This window comes from Cyanistes caeruleus, chromosome 2 (assembly GCF_971803275.1).
Source record: "Cyanistes caeruleus chromosome 2, bCyaCae1.hap1.1, whole genome shotgun sequence".
NCBI classification, from domain to species: domain Eukaryota; kingdom Metazoa; phylum Chordata; class Aves; order Passeriformes; family Paridae; genus Cyanistes; species Cyanistes caeruleus.
Window position 1 is genome coordinate 53,033,265 of NC_141702.1, and position 15,685 is coordinate 53,048,949.

Sequence of the window (15,685 nt, forward strand, 5' to 3'; positions counted from 1 at the left end):
CGTTAGAATATTAAGTTTTTATCTGGTAAAATCCATTATAAAATCCAGTATAAAGATTTTTAACTCTGGGTGCATTTTATAGTAAATACCAAACCAGGTTTCAGGGAAAACACATTTTTTCTCCTTATATGGTCTAGCTGTAAGTCTCAGTGAATACATTCATTGGGTGCTTATTCTGCTCCCATTTGTGAAAATTGTAAAGATGATCTAAAAATTGACCAAATATGCCCAAAGTACACAATGAATGTTCCTGAAGAAAATCCCCAGACTCTAAACTCTGAGGATTTAAATCTAAAGAAACAGTATGACTTTATTTTGTGAGGTTAGGTCTCAAGTGCCAGCTGACATGGCTGGGAGTGAAGCTGGAGTGCTTGGGAGCTGAACTGAGCCCACAGCTGGAGGCCAGGCACCACAGCACTGCCTCCCCCCTGAAGCCAGCACAGCTGCACTACTGCACATGAAGGCAGATTCTTCAGACATTTTTTTTTTTTTAATCTTATCCATCAACATAAGATATTATTCTTGTGTCTTTAATATTGCTAACTCCATGCCTCTTGCCTTGCTATGTGGACTCTTTGAAGTAAAAACAGTAAAAATAAATAAAACAATGGGCTAAATCCCAGGCTTGTGTTCCCACTTGGACAAAAGCCTACATTTCTGTCAGTGCAAGGAATTAGAAATGTGTAAGACTCAGGGGCTCATTAGGAGACAAGCACTGGACCCACCTCATAGGTCAAAGGGACACATTAAATTCATCCTAACTTGGAAAAGGTGAGACAAAGAAAACATGAAGTGAGTTGTAAAAACATAGGATCATTGTTCTATATACCCTTAAGTCTAGCAGTAGAGAATTCTGCTTTTGAGGATAAGAAATTACTCAACAGAGACTGCCCCCACTGTCCCTCCTCCAGCATCAGCAGACAAAGCAACAAAAGTGGCTTCTTGGCATCTGGCACAGATAAATAAGCAGGAAGACTACTGTAGGCTCCAACATATTGCTTCCACAGGAAAAGTACACTTTGTCCATATCTGGTACCAGCACTGCTTGTGTTAAAAGTTAGCACCTCAGCAAAAATGGTGCAAGGGTATTTTAAACAAGACCTCTAATAAATTTTTCTTCATTGTGGTAGACTGGAGAAAAAGCAGCATGAGTTTCAGTATGGGCTGAATCTGATCAGATACGCAGGACAATGGTTAATAAAATGTACTCAAGAACACTTCAGAGCATCTTTGGCTGCGCTGCACCAGCTTGGTTATGGCACACCCATTCTGCTATGGCCACAAAAGCTAGTGACAAGAAGGAAGAAGAGCAATGCTGCCACTGCAATCAACCCAACCTCACCATTAGATTCCTGAATGATGTACACCTTGGTAATCCTGGTACATACAGCTCAGGAATGGATATATATGGGAAATGGGCAGAAGGGAATACAAACTCTGTCTCCTCTTACTGTTGTGTGTTTCTGCAAGAGGATTTAACTCAGTGGAGAAACAGAGCCAACTAAGTGTTATGTCATGTCTCTGCTCCAAGGTTACATTGGAAATCGTTGGCAGATACTTTAGATGTTTACTTTAAATAGAGCCACCGTAATTTTCCCCATAGGCAACTGCATGTGTAATGGCAAAAGTTGGGTTTGAATATCACTTCCCCTGGCATTAAATCAGAGACAGAAATGTAAGCCAATGGGAACTACGTCCCTGATACTGATGCCTTTAGAAGTCTCCTACTCACCTATCAGATTCTGGGGTGATTAAGGAGAAGGGCATGTAATACCCTGAGGATCTGCTTGTTTTCGTAAACAACTCCTGAAGTTCATGCGCAGTTCATCTCTTTTTATAACACATATCTAGACAGCCATGTTTTTGGCAATTTTCTATTTTCCGACTGCCAGGCATATTTCTGCACTATAGCACCTGCTCTCTTTTAGTTTTGATTCTGAAGCACTGGTGACATGTGTCAACAGACACTTATTCTATCTCTCAACTGGAGCTTCAGGCATGGATATTTTTGGTTGAAAGAAATATCTGCGAGCTTGGAGAAAATGGCCATCCTAACATAATGGGAATTTTTCAGTAGCAGTAAAAGAGAATATCTGTTAAGGGATTTTGTCAGGGCATTCAGAGCCAGCTCTAAACAGGATTAATTGAATTTTTCTGGTTGTATTAAAGGAAAGAATGCACCTATTCCCTAAATTACACAAAAATTCTTTGGAGATAGTGCCAATTTCCACAAGTGCAAAAACATCATAATTAGATCTACAGAAGCAAGATCTTTTCCTTTTGAAAGAATCCCCTGGGAACATAGGAAACAGAAATTTAATATTTCAGGGAAGTGCTAAATTAAGGCAATCTCGTGGTTCAAATTCATTGACTTTTTTCCCCTGGAACATTAATATTTCAAAAGAATATTCCAAAAGATGAACTGTGAATCTGCTAAATTTCAAATGATAAGTAACCTGGCATATCCAGCTCCTTGCCACACACAAACAAAATCTGTATTCTTCTTATTTATCTTCATGACTCTGAGCTGTGCAGCAGGCAGAACCAGTGAATTAGCAGTGTTCTGTCTGTCTCTGCCCTGCCTGACTCCAGTGCAGTCCTGCTAGAGGATGCTGCTGTATTCAGCTGCATTTGCTCACTCACCTGTGAGATGCTCTTTGCCCACCAGGCCAGTTACTGAGTGGGGAGAATCTGCTTCCTTTTTTGGCAAGTGTAATTATTGCATTTCGTAATATCAAGTTATTTCAATTTAGCAAGACATAGAACACTCATTTCTTTGGCTAGATCTTATCTTCTGGCTATGGATAAATGTCATACACATTCTATTAGCTTTCTCAGCATCTTTTAAAGTTGTGCAATATCTGGTATGAAAGAGATCAGCAGCTCAAATCACTCCCTTCAGCCTGAATGCAAAAGGATAAGAAAAATACATCTCATTTCTCACTGAGATTTCTCTGTGAGGCTTCTTACCATTCTCCTTACTCATGAGAGATTCAAAGACTGTGGGGAGCTTCTAAAATAATTTTGTATGCTTTGGTGTGCTTTAATTTCAGATTGCTGCCTATGCAATAGCTCCCTAAATGTCCCAAAAGGTCCCAGCTTTGATTTTGCTTTGTTGATGCCTGATGGAAAGCTCCAGCTTTTACTCAAGAAAAAACACTGTGAGAAATCAATGTGGTTGTAACTGCTGTGCAGAAATTACCTCCACCTCTCATCTCCATAATTCATTCTTGCCTTTTCTTATTTCTGAGAAACAAATCTTTCCCAATTACTTTCCAAGATTTATTCCATGTATGAATTCAGTGTATTACTACTTTAGAGTATTACTGTTACTGATACACCCTCTGTAAATCAAACCTTCTCTACTAATTTTTATTACAAAGAACACCGAGAAAGATATAAGCAAGTGTGGGTTAAAAAATAGGAGGCCAGAACTTCAGATCTTAGATTAGGTATGACTTTTTGTCTCTTATGGAAATTGAGTCAGTAACATTTAAGAAAACACAAATGATTGGTTTTTCCTCCACAGGAGATACTAAAGCAGAAAGAAAATGGAAAAGTCAGTCTTGTGCTAAGATCTGGTATGACAAGTTTAAGCCTCAAATGATTGTCTTTTTAATGTCCAAATTGCAAATCCATGCAGAGAAAACCTCTAGTATTTCCAGCAGCTGCTGAAAAACAAAAGGCTTTTTCCAGCTACAGAAAATCACTGTGAATTATGGCTTGATCATATCTTGCCATATTAGTTTTTAATATGTGGCACTTAATTTTAGGTAACTGCATAAAGTAGAACATCTTAGAAACTCCTCAGAATTCCTTGGGGCCTGACTTTATCCTTAACTGGGTAACCAGTGAAAGCTATCAATTAATCTCACATATATTGATTATAATTTCCTTTACACATCTCATTAACTATAAAATGATAATGATGACAACATCCCCCAGTAGAAATAGGTATTTGGATTAAATCAAGGAGCTGAGTGATTTAACTGATCAAGGTTACTGCATCTGCAGAGTATGTTGAGGGAAAAATAGACAAAGAGAAAAATATAGGGTTTTTTTAATAATGAATATTTTTGCTATTTTTTTCATTCTCATAACAAAAAATTGATTGTCCCATCCCTTGCTGCTCTCTGAGGATTTTCCCTCAAAATGAGGGAAATGAGGTAGCAGAGCACAACCTAGGCATGGAGATGAACTGTTCTCACTGGGGAGTGAATTAAGTGAACAGAGAGCTAAAATGATAAAGGGAATCCTTTACCGCTAGCTAGAAAAGCAGCTGCTTTATTTATTACCACTCTTTACTACTACATTATTCAACATGCAAACTGCAGGAAAAGAAGTGTCATTAATACACATACTTGTTCACCTTCAGAGAATTCATATTTGTGGGACTCAGTGGTTTCAACATGGGTTGAATAAAAGAGAAAAGTGAGCTCCATTGGGCATTTCAGATGAGGTTTTCATAGCGGGAGATCTACTGCTTGTCAGAACTGCCTACGTAAGTGTGAAAGAAAAGAAATGAACCACCTGTACTCTTACTTCAGCCTCTCACAGGCAAGATAGGAATATTCAGTGACTACTGATGCACACCCATGCCCACAAGCTTCCCTCACTATGGTCACTGGCTAGCAATGGCACGGTTAGACAGGGGTCACTCAGCAAACCAAGAGTTACCATGTCCATTCAGAACTCATGCTGAAATCTGGGGAGACAATGTAGAGCCATGGTGGCCACAGACTGGGAAATATTGCCTGGCAAACTCGACACCAGCCAAGGTGACTTACACCACTCCCATCAGTGCAAGCCAGACTGTAGCATGGCCAGTTTTCTAGAGCACAGAAATAATGCAGCCAGGCTCTATCTCTCAGAAGACTCCTCAGCTACTCTGATACCTTCTCCTCATGCATCTCGTTCTCAGAGGCTGCAGCTCCTGGTCACAGTTCCAGATATAGTGCTCTATATTTTGACTTTGATTTTGTCCCCTCTGTGGGCCTAATCCACATAGTACAGTGCTGAAAACATCATTACAATTATGCAAAATATACATACAAACTCTGACATAAAATTGCAGAATACACACAGAATGTGGCTTTACTATTTTTGTATGTGGCTAGAATACAAATTCATTTTCTAGTAGTGGGAAGAGTAAGTGAGTCCTCACACCCACTCTGCATATTTCTGTTTTGTTTCTGATTTGGTGCAAATTAATGAATATTAAATTGGTTCCAGTCCTTAGGAAATTTTTATGCAAAAATTATAAAATCAGACAAAGTGAAAAATTCCATTTTAAGTTTGCTTACCTGGAATACTGCAGTAAGCAGGTTTCCTATTCAACTGGGTGACTTTTTGGTATGTTTCTTTCCAGATTTTTTTGGTTTGGCTTTGGTTTTGGCAAACAAGTAGTCTTCAGTGTTTTTACAGCAGCGGCTATTACAGAAACTATGTCTCTTGCACTTCTTTTCTTGGAGGGTGGACAAAATAAACAAACTGAAAATAACACTACAATGAACAGTAAATGATGAATGACTTACAGTACAAAAAACAGTGTAAAAAGGAAGACAAGTTTAAATATTGTTGTGTATGAAAGGGATGAAAATAATACAAGGATGAGAATAAGTAAAATGATAGGCTGGAACATCTGGGAAAGTAAATACAAAGACAAAGAGAACAGTCAATTAATGGAATAGCAAGTCCAAAGTTTAAAAAAAATAAATAGTGAATCAGACTATGCTTGTGGAGGGACCAACTGCCCATCTCCCATTTACTTCAGTAGGAGTTCTGCATGGTCAAGCCCTGAGATGTCCAATTGTTAAATGTTCAACTGCTGTTATTTGTTTAGAGAAAATACTAATTAGTTTGTTTTAAATTTGTGTAAGCCCATGCAGCCCTCTGCCTTTAAGCTAATGGGAGCTCTACAAGCTCAGAACTACTGCTAGATCAGAAAGTGAGCATGCTAAATGCCGTCTCTGTTTGATTTCATGCAATACATGTATAGTAATTGATTAGCTTTAAACTCACTGCGTCTGTGACTTTCTGATACAAGGAAACAAAAGACTAATTAGTCAGCATAGGAATAAGAATAGCTTTCAGCTTCACCTGGCAACTACTTCGACTGTAAACTAGCAAGACAGCACAAAGTAAATTAACACAGCAAGAGACTTACAAAACATTGGATAACTTCATTAGCAATAACAAGATATGCCAACTATAGGATTGCATGATAAGATAAGGGTAGGTAATTTTCATTTTTCATGGCAAAAGATCTTGAGTCAGCAAGGAGTTTGCTCCCCAAAACCTCTCTGAAACAATTCTGCACAAAAACAAACCACAACAAAGACGCTTGTTACTGCTGCATGCAAGCAGTGATTAACAGGCCTTCAACAAGATGCAATCTATTACAGCAATTACAGTGTTCACATTACTGCGTGGCTCTCTGACTCCATAAGGTAGATCTGCATGGTTTCTTTTAACCTGTGGTTTGCCATAATCTCTACAATTTTTGAAATTTAGCATTTCCCCCCCTTTAAAATTAATAAAATTTTCCTTTTATTCATTTCAAGGAACCCATCCACTAAGAAAACAATCATGTATGTTTATGAATCATGTTCATATGTACCAAAAATACTGTTTGCACTGCCTTTAGTGGCAATGAAGGCCCAACTCCGTCAACTGCAATTGCAAAGCAAAGAAAGGAGTCAAATGCTCTAACTAAAATTAGAGCATATTTTTAATTTCCAGGAGACCGGATTTATTCACTGTTCACAAACAACCCTACTGGCAGAATTTGTTTTCATATGGCCAAATGAGGATTTTAAGTAATATAAGAAACAGTGATTTTTGTCCACTGCCTAGAATAAAGAATTTCCTTTTTGTTCCGTAAATCCAATTTGAGGTTTAATTTGCTTGGCAGAGCCTTTTTACCTGTAGGCCGTAATAAGTAAAAGTCTACCTGACTCACTGACAAAGGTTCATCTGCACTTCGATCGTCCGAGGACTTCGGAACTTCGAGTCTGTCGATGAAAGCCTGGAGCTCTTTCCTGAAGGCCTTCATCTGCGCGTTGATCCGGTACAGAAGCTCGTGCTCACGTATTCTGCTGCCATCGTCTTCTTCGTCCATCAGTCCAAAGAGGTCCCCGTTAGCTACATAAATTCTTGCCTCCGTGATGATGGTGCTCGTGTCAGAAATTAAGCGATCTATTGTCTTGCCCAGCCGCTCCGCCTCAGAGCGAATGTCCTTCATCTGCTGCCTGTCAGTGAAGCTTTTCTGCCACCCAGACGGCGTTGGATAGAAAGACCTCGTCGGCGTCAGGCACCGAATGTTGCGCACCTCTTCGGAGTCACTTTCCCCCCCAATGGGACCTTCCCTTTTGCGGTGAGGGGGGCGGGAGTCATCATCGCTCTCCTTTTTTCCTGCATCGCTTTCCGCATCACTGTCTCTAGGGCTGCCACGGATCCCAAGATGAGAGGCCAAGTCGTAGCGCTGCATGTTGGACATCAAGACTCGGTTCTCATACTGGAGCTGCATGACTTTGCCGCTCAGCTCGTTGATCTGCATTCGTGCAGCTTTTAGCTCCTCCTGTAATGCTTCTGTCTTGGCATTATCATGGTGCCTAGAGCTCTCATGGGCCCCAGACTTGTACTTGTATTTGTTCAGCTCAGCTGTTATGCGTTTGTTTTGTTCTTCTAAATCAGCTACATTTCTCCTCAGCAATTCGGTTTCATCTTCTACTAGCTGCAAATGCTGTCGTAATTCTGACAGGGATTCATTCTGCTCACCCAGGAGTGGGTTAGTGGTCCCTGAGAAATCATCTCCTCTTAAATCATCAAGCTCTGCTTTCAGTCCTCTATTTTCTACTTCTAGTTCCACTATTTTCCTCCCGAGAATGTTAGCTTCCTCCTCCACAAGCCTCAATCGAAGCTTGAGTTCAGCTTCTCTTGTGGTAGGTGGCCCACCTGCTTCACCTTTAGGCAAGGGGCTGTCCAAATCCCCATAAAATGATCTGTATTTTTGCAGCTCATGTTCAAATCTGTCTTTCTCTTTATCAATTTTAGCCATTTTCTTCCTCATCAAGGCTGCTTCTTCTTTGACAAACTGTAGCTGGCATTTCAGGTCTTCATTGTCATCCTTAGGAAAAAAAAAAGCAGTATTTCAAGAAACCTGAAGTCAAACCTCCAGTGGATTTCCTTAGCTTACAGAAATAACAGTCACAGGTACAGACACTAAGATATTTTCCTGCAATATTTTTTTCACAGATCAATAAATTAAAGAGGGGAAAACACTATTTTACTTGTGACTAAAATTTGCACAGTGCACAGAAGTATCTTGGGGGATGGGAAAAGGGGAGCTTGTAAAAAACCTTATATTATCTATGCTTGCAACATTATCAGACTTAACAGTGTTCAAAAATCCTGAAGTCAGCACAAATAGAGCCCATAAATCTTGTTTCACTGCTGCTGCCATTTACTTTGCCTTAAATACAGGGTAGGTGAAAGCTGATAGGTTCTGTTGCAGCACCAAGTTTGTTTAGGTGGTCCTTGAGATTAATGGTGTCTGACTGTGGATCTGGGGTAAAAGCTCTTCCATTTCACAGCATACAGGAAAGCAAAGGGCAAAGCAAAAAGCAAGTCAAGTGCAGATATGTAAACCATGTATCCCATTCCCATAGTTCCCTGAAGTCTCCACATAAGAATCGAGGCTACAGCTACTGCAACATACCTCTGTTGGTGTCTGCTGTGACTTTTTTTCTGATTTTGGTGGGTCTTTGCTTCCTCTCCTTCTTAGTAATTGCTGCAATTACAACAAAACGACACGCACTGAATTTTTCAAAAGGTATACTAAAGATGTATATAATTTGTATATCATTAATTTGAAAATATAGCAAATCAAATGCAATTATAAAATAATTAATTTCTTGCAATTTTTTGAGATACCAAATACAGAGGAAAGATGACATCGCCCAAAAATGAAACAGCAATGGCACACAAGTAAGGTTTTAGTTTAATCAGTCTGTTACCTTTTTTATTCAACACATTTTAAGACTAGTGCATTACGAAAACACATGGCAAGAGTGGTAAGAAAACAGGCATCCCAAGTGGTAACTTAGAGGTGAGAAAACACTTTGAGGTGAGACAAGGAGTGAAACCCAGCTTGCCCATTCGATATTAACCCTGGTGGGGCCAGGGCACTTTAAAAAACCCACGGTCTTAGACTTTGTGGTGGGACCGCTCCAAAAACAGTGTTATTGAGATCTGTGGCTGACTCCAGTGTACACCTACAAGCACAGCTTTCTCTGTGTCCCCTCCTCAGGCTTCAAGCTTGCACTGTACTGCAGTCACACCTCCTTACCTTGTACACTGGGGACAAACTCACACATAGCTCTGGTCACTAGGTTTGTTTTGTTCTCAGATCATATTCAAATAAATGCCATTTAAAACTGCTTGCACTACAAAGTTCTAAAGAGAAACAAATCATACCAGCTCAAGAACAGAAACACACAAAACACACAAACACAGGTCTGCACCACCATATGAGATTCTTTGGTGTCCTCTCATATGCTAAGTAGCCCATGAGAGTAGAAAGTAAACTCCTGCTTTCAGAGCAGGATGCACTGGGATTGAAGCCAGCTAGTGTATCCAGCAAAAATGTTGTAGCTGCTGACAGCAGAAACCTTGTTATGGAAAAGCAGCAGCAGTGGAAAACAATTGCTACCATCACACTGGCAACATTCAATGCTCATCATCAAGAAAGCAGCAGGAGGAGGCAAGTAAATGAAAGAATATGTCAATACATAACACCCCACTTTCAGCTGTTCCCAGTTTTTGTGTTCCCCAGGTAAACTGTAGTCCCCAAGGCAGGACTGTGATATAACCACCACCATCTTCCTCTGAGATTATTCTCTGATATAAAAATCCTTTGAGAAACATACATTTCCCTGCACCAGCTGGGGCAGAATCCAGCTCTATCTAAAAGCCATCCAGTTCCATAGACTGGGAATTAAAATGCATTCATAATCCTCAAGAAACACAGTACAGTGAGTGGGTACGCTGCACATAATAATCCTGTGCACCATTTGCCTGCTGGTACTAATCATCCTCTTTCTTCTGCAGATTAACTCCATTAAAAATTCCTACACTCAGAGACTGCTCACTCAAAAGAAAAAGTTAATGCCATAGAAACATTCACGTGTATATAAAATTTTTATGTCTCTTGCAGAAACACTGGATGCTCTCAGTAGACCAAACGATAAAACAAATCAAAGAACATAGCTAGAGAGCTGGATAGCTGTAAAACACAGGCTTCTAATGGAAACCAGAAAAGACATGAAAATAGTTCAATTAACTTATTTTTCCCTTTAAGTATAAACCCAGCAACTTTGGGATCCAGTCTACAAGCAAAATGATTCTTTTTCAGAGTCACCTACAAGTTATCCTGTTGTAAAACTGTGACATAGATTTTTGGAAGGGTTGTTTTGCTGTTTTCTTTTAGAATTGTCAGGTTTATAAAGCCCTAAACTTTCAAAGGAGTAGGTTCCTCCTCTATATCACCATTAATTATTCTACCATGTATTACCACTTTGAAAAAACCCTTTTCAAATCAGTTTACACTGCAAACTTTTCCTTGCCCCATATTTATGCCAATACCACCCACTGATAATAATAATATAAATAAAATAAATAAATAAGTAAATAAATAAATATGCTATAATTAAACTATATTTTTGCTTTATTACCTAAATGCCTTTTGTTCACCCCATTGAGCTCAGCATCTCTTCAAAAACAATGAAGTTCTGGAATGCTGGGCTGAAACATCTTTTGTACCCTACAACTTCTCAAAAGATAAAAGAAAAACTACTTTTCTAGATTTGATGTCAAAGGAAAACCCCCTGTTTTTCTCCTCTATTGCTCTATTTTTTGGTGTTCCTTTTAGTAGTCAGGATAGTAATATTCTAATTACGACAGTAGTTGTGGCTATGTAATGATTAGGCACTCTATTCTATTCTGCTCTCCTTAAATTACAACCAACCCTCTCAGAGCTTGTACTGTTCGCCAACAAAATCTCAGCATTTAGCAAAAATTTTATAGCAGAAAGCACTGAAGAATACGCACAATTCAATTAGCAGGATGATGTGGGTAAGCAGATTAGGCCCAGCTGGGCCTAAATTGGTATGATCTCTTTTCATATGAAAAACACCGTGAGACAATTTCTGATCACTGGAGGTTAACATCCCACACATCTCAGCTGACAGATAATATCCTCACAATCACAGTGTCCCACAACAGCATGTCAGGGCACTGAGGCAATGGCAGTATTCTACTAAACAAAGGATTCCGCATATCAAGAAGTATATTCTGCCATAAATATTAATTTTTTGTTATAAATACTATATTTTTAAGAGTTTCTTCCAGATGTGCATTTCACAGTTTACAGTGGCTACTCTTTCTATCAATTCTCTCAAGCCTTGTACTACTGCAGTCTTCCAGTTCAATTTTCAACATGAAAAAAATGTATTGCTGATAATGAAATAAGCAATGAAATTCATTGCAGCAAAACAAAAAAGGGAAAAAAATGTTCAAACTATGGCAGAACCAAAAAATAGCAACTCAGACTCCTGCTTGCAAATCTTCATACCAAACCAGAGACTGGACATTACTAAAATTGTCTGCACATTGCTTGTCACTAAAAGCCACCTCTGCTGCTTTCTCAACTGTAGCAAAAAATCTGCCCCTCCTATGCTAGAATAGGTTTTCTAGCAGAGTTTATTGTGACGGACAGTTTGTGGGCTCAGATAGTTTTTTCCCTAATAATAATTAAAAAATCCTATTCAGAAGTGTCTACAGCCGAGATAAGGCTGCAGATAATGTTTGTTTTAGATGCAAACCAGATCTCACACAAAGGGCAATTCTGCTGCGGTGCTCATCAATTCTCCAGTGACCTTCACTGGAGTTTGTCCAATGTCTTGCTGGAGATGCTAAGCACTTCTCAAGATGGCATAATCCTTCTATTGCCAGCCCTAAATTGCAAGCCAAATGTGCAGTCCTAACATCACCTGTCATGCTCAGTGCTTCTCAGGTGGAAAGAGATGTAAAATCTACTCTGAGAAGAACACAATGCAGAGATAACTGCATCAACTCCATGGAGGCAGAAAACTGTAATATGAACTCAAATTCTTCCTACCTTGTTCTAAGCTAAAATAAATATCTCAGCAATTAATAATCCTTAAGCAAAATCTACCAAGATTTTTCAAGATGCTTAGGTCTGATCATTTCAAGCCTGATCTAGAGGTATATTATCTAAAAATTGTGGTAGACAACCTTGGGAGGAATTCCTGACACATCAAGGGATTTATGCATGCACAGGCCCTATAACAGCCTTTATGCCTCCTCAAAGAACAGGGTAAAGGGTGTGCAGCTTCTTGAATCTACCACAGCTACCACAAACCTTCTCATCTACACAAAACTCTGCTGTACTTGGCTATGGTTAGCTGACCCCCAACTGCTGTGACACATCTGCAGTGCTTTCAAAAATGAGAGTAAACCTAACACCATCTTTACAGTCTTGAAAAGTTGATGAATATTGAACAATTTTTGGGCTGCACAAACTTGCCTCTGTGTGGCACTGAGTGACTACGACCAGGGAAATGTAAATTTACCCTAAACCTCGCTCTGTATTTTCCCTATAATCAATATGGCTGTGTAAGTCATGGAGCTGGATCAAAACAGGCACAAGAGATATATTTTAGTTTTCTGCCGCTGGATCTAATCTAGTAAAAACTAAATTGACACTATCCATGTTGGCAAATCGAAAATTTATATTCTCAAAAAAAAATTAAAAAATTAAAAAAAAAAAATCTTTGTTTTTAAAATTTCTTCCTTATTCTGCAACTCTTAGTGCAATTTGCCAGCAATTTCCCAGCTCAAGACGCTGGCTTTGTCTGTCATTGGCACAAGTACACAGAATGATAAAATAATTCATTCCTTCCACCACCATTCTAGAGCAGGAGAAGTCTTGAGTATTTCTGTATTCTACTTGCTTTGCAAAATTAAGTCACAAATGAAAAAGCAGAGGTTAACTAAGATACAAAAGGCACATCCTACCTGTCCACAAAGCAAACACTAAGCATATACCATTATTAGCTGTACCAACACTCTCTTCATATTTAAACTGGTTTATTTCAAAACACTGCTGAGGAGCAACAGAAAATGAAAATGATCTTTACTACTTCACTAGAGAGAGAAAAATAGTTCTCATGTAGTTGAATAACTTCATATTGAAAAAAAGAGGAGCTGACCTCCAATATTTGTACTATTTCATTTGCATTTATTTAGGAGATATTTCAATTATCATTTTCAGATCCTTTACCATTATTTATAAATTAAATAAGAAAAATATAAAGAAGGGAAAAATATATGCAATATTTGCACTTTATCTAGAGAAGCCTTTTGCAGTTTGAACTAAAAACCACGTTGTTAGAGCATATCATAGTAACTCTTGTGGTATAACTAGGTAAAAGCATTCTTTGCAGTGTATAACTGAAGCAGCATATTTATGCTCCCATTACATTTGCTTCCTTCTTTTCCTTATTAAAAAAAATGACAGAAGATGAAAGCCACCTTTTCAAAGCTCTCACTACATCTCGGTCAAATAGCTGTCTAAACTGCTACTTTGCTTTCTGTGATTACACACTCCTTCATCCACCAGGATATCACAAAACAGTGAAAGCAATTTCTCTGAGGAGGAAGAGGTCTTCTGCCATTTGAACCTTTCAAAACATGGAAGAGCTAGACACGGTTATTTCCCCAATGCTATCCAACTAGGCTTTGTTATAGATGCAGAAATCACAATCATCTTACACTTGGCTCCCAAATCCTGAAATGCAAAAGATCTCAGAACATCATGAATATTTTGAAGTGCAAGTTCAGGAATAGGTTATTGCACTGCATACTGATGCTAGTTAAACTTTTCCTAGGGCTTCCTAAGTTGGTGTTTATTTGCCAGTTCTGCTATTTGTCTGTTCTGAGAAAAGATATTCAGTCTTTTTGTCAGGGTTTGCACGATTCCTAGTATAATGCACTGCTTCAACATTTACCTGGGACTGACAAACGGCACGTCAACACAGTTAAAACCACTACCACATAACAATAGCAATAATCACAGCACAGATATGTATATTATGAATTAAATACATATGAGATTTCATCAAATGTAAAGTCTTTTTTTCTCACACCTAGTACCACATGTGGAGTTCTTCAGTCTTCTTAGGAGGATATCTCAGGAGAGATTTCAAACAGATTTTCATGAGAATCAGAAAGTGCCAGCAACTGGATTAGGTTCATTGCCTTGGTTACAAAATGCATATGCATTAACCAAAGTGCAGCTACAATATCCCAACAAAAAGGGTCTGTGTCAAAATGAAAAATAGGGAAGGAGAATTGGAATGATTCTGCACATAGTGTACACTGCTCATTAGAAATGTATAGAGAAGCCTGTTCTGCAAATCTGTGGGTTGATCACACCTGTCCATTGGTGTTCATGCTCATTTGGTACTCAAGAGTTGCATTAAATGCACAGACAACACTTACAGTCCCTCACCTGGGTTCACAGGGTGGGATAGCATCAAACACAGGCACATTCATGTGCATCTGTAGGTGCACAGCAGAGAAAGGAGCCTTGACGCTCACCCTTTGAGACTGTGTGCTTCTGACAACTTCCAGTTATAGGAACATCTCACAAAAATTCAGATTATAGAGTTCATTTGAAAAGATGCAAAAATTGAAGATGAATTCAGGTAGGAAAAAATCTGAAATCAGCATTTGGTCTTGAAGCCTGAGCAGTGACCAGAAGATTTTCTGTTAACAGGGGAAAGAAATCCATCTCTTACTTCTCAGCAGTCACTACTCCGTCCTCTGACTTTAAAGAGGAGTCTTCTGTTACTCTTGGTCTCTTCTTTTGTCTGTGTTTACTTGGGGAAGCTCTTTTGCAAAGCTAACTCTTTGTAAATTGTCTGAAAAATATTTTCTGCAATACAACATATAGGGAAGTTTCAAAGGTGTTTGGAAAGTTTGGTCATTGAGAACAGAGGATCAGACTCTGCAGTGCTCTGAAGTTATGCCAGTGTGATCCAGCCACAAATTAAACACATTTTGATGAGCAGCTCATGTAAAGAAGGAGCTCTAGAAAAAATAAAACATGGAGCTGAAGAGCTGAAACGGAAGGAAGGTGTTTTATAAGTTTGGACAGCCCCACCTTTCTTTTCTCATTCTGGTACCAGTCTGACCTGACATAACCTAAGCCTGCACCCAATACTTTTCCTGATATTTCAACAATGCGAAGATGGAGATGGGGGAGGGAGGATACTGCAGCCCTGGCTAGAGCAGAGTGTCCAGCTGCTTCACTAACTTCAAGAAGCTTGTAAGACCCATCACTTGATCCCCATGTCCTGTCCTCCTAAATAATGACTGTTCCACCTAACTGAAACGTGCTCAGGTTCTTATGGGAAATGCTTATTCCCAGCAAGGAATGTGACTCTTAGGCTGACTTCAAACCATAACATAGAGGTTGATCTAAAGCTATTATTTAAATGTTCCCTTTGCTAGAAATGTGAAAACCTCATTCTGAAAAGAAGCTTGACAGTCTTCTGCTCATTATAAATATTTGATCACTGGAATGTATTTTTAATTAGCT

General features: G+C 39.0%; 1 protein-coding gene across 4 annotated transcripts in view; it reads right to left on the reverse strand.

Annotated features, from left to right (window-relative positions):
* Window positions 1-5,530: 5,530 nt before the first annotated feature.
* MTCL3 (MTCL family member 3) overlaps window positions 5,531-15,685 on the reverse strand; it is a 30,085-nt gene continuing 19,930 nt past the window's right edge. The window contains exons 5-7 of one of the 4 annotated variants that reach the window (XM_086877019.1): window positions 8,720-8,791; window positions 6,953-8,128; window positions 5,531-5,641 (exon numbers count right to left, since the gene is read on the reverse strand). In XM_086877019.1, coding sequence (XP_086733145.1) covers window positions 5,531-5,641; window positions 6,953-8,128; window positions 8,720-8,791 — 1,359 coding nt within the window. The other 3 variants (XM_086877021.1, XM_086877020.1, XM_086877017.1) reach the window with 3 other exon arrangements.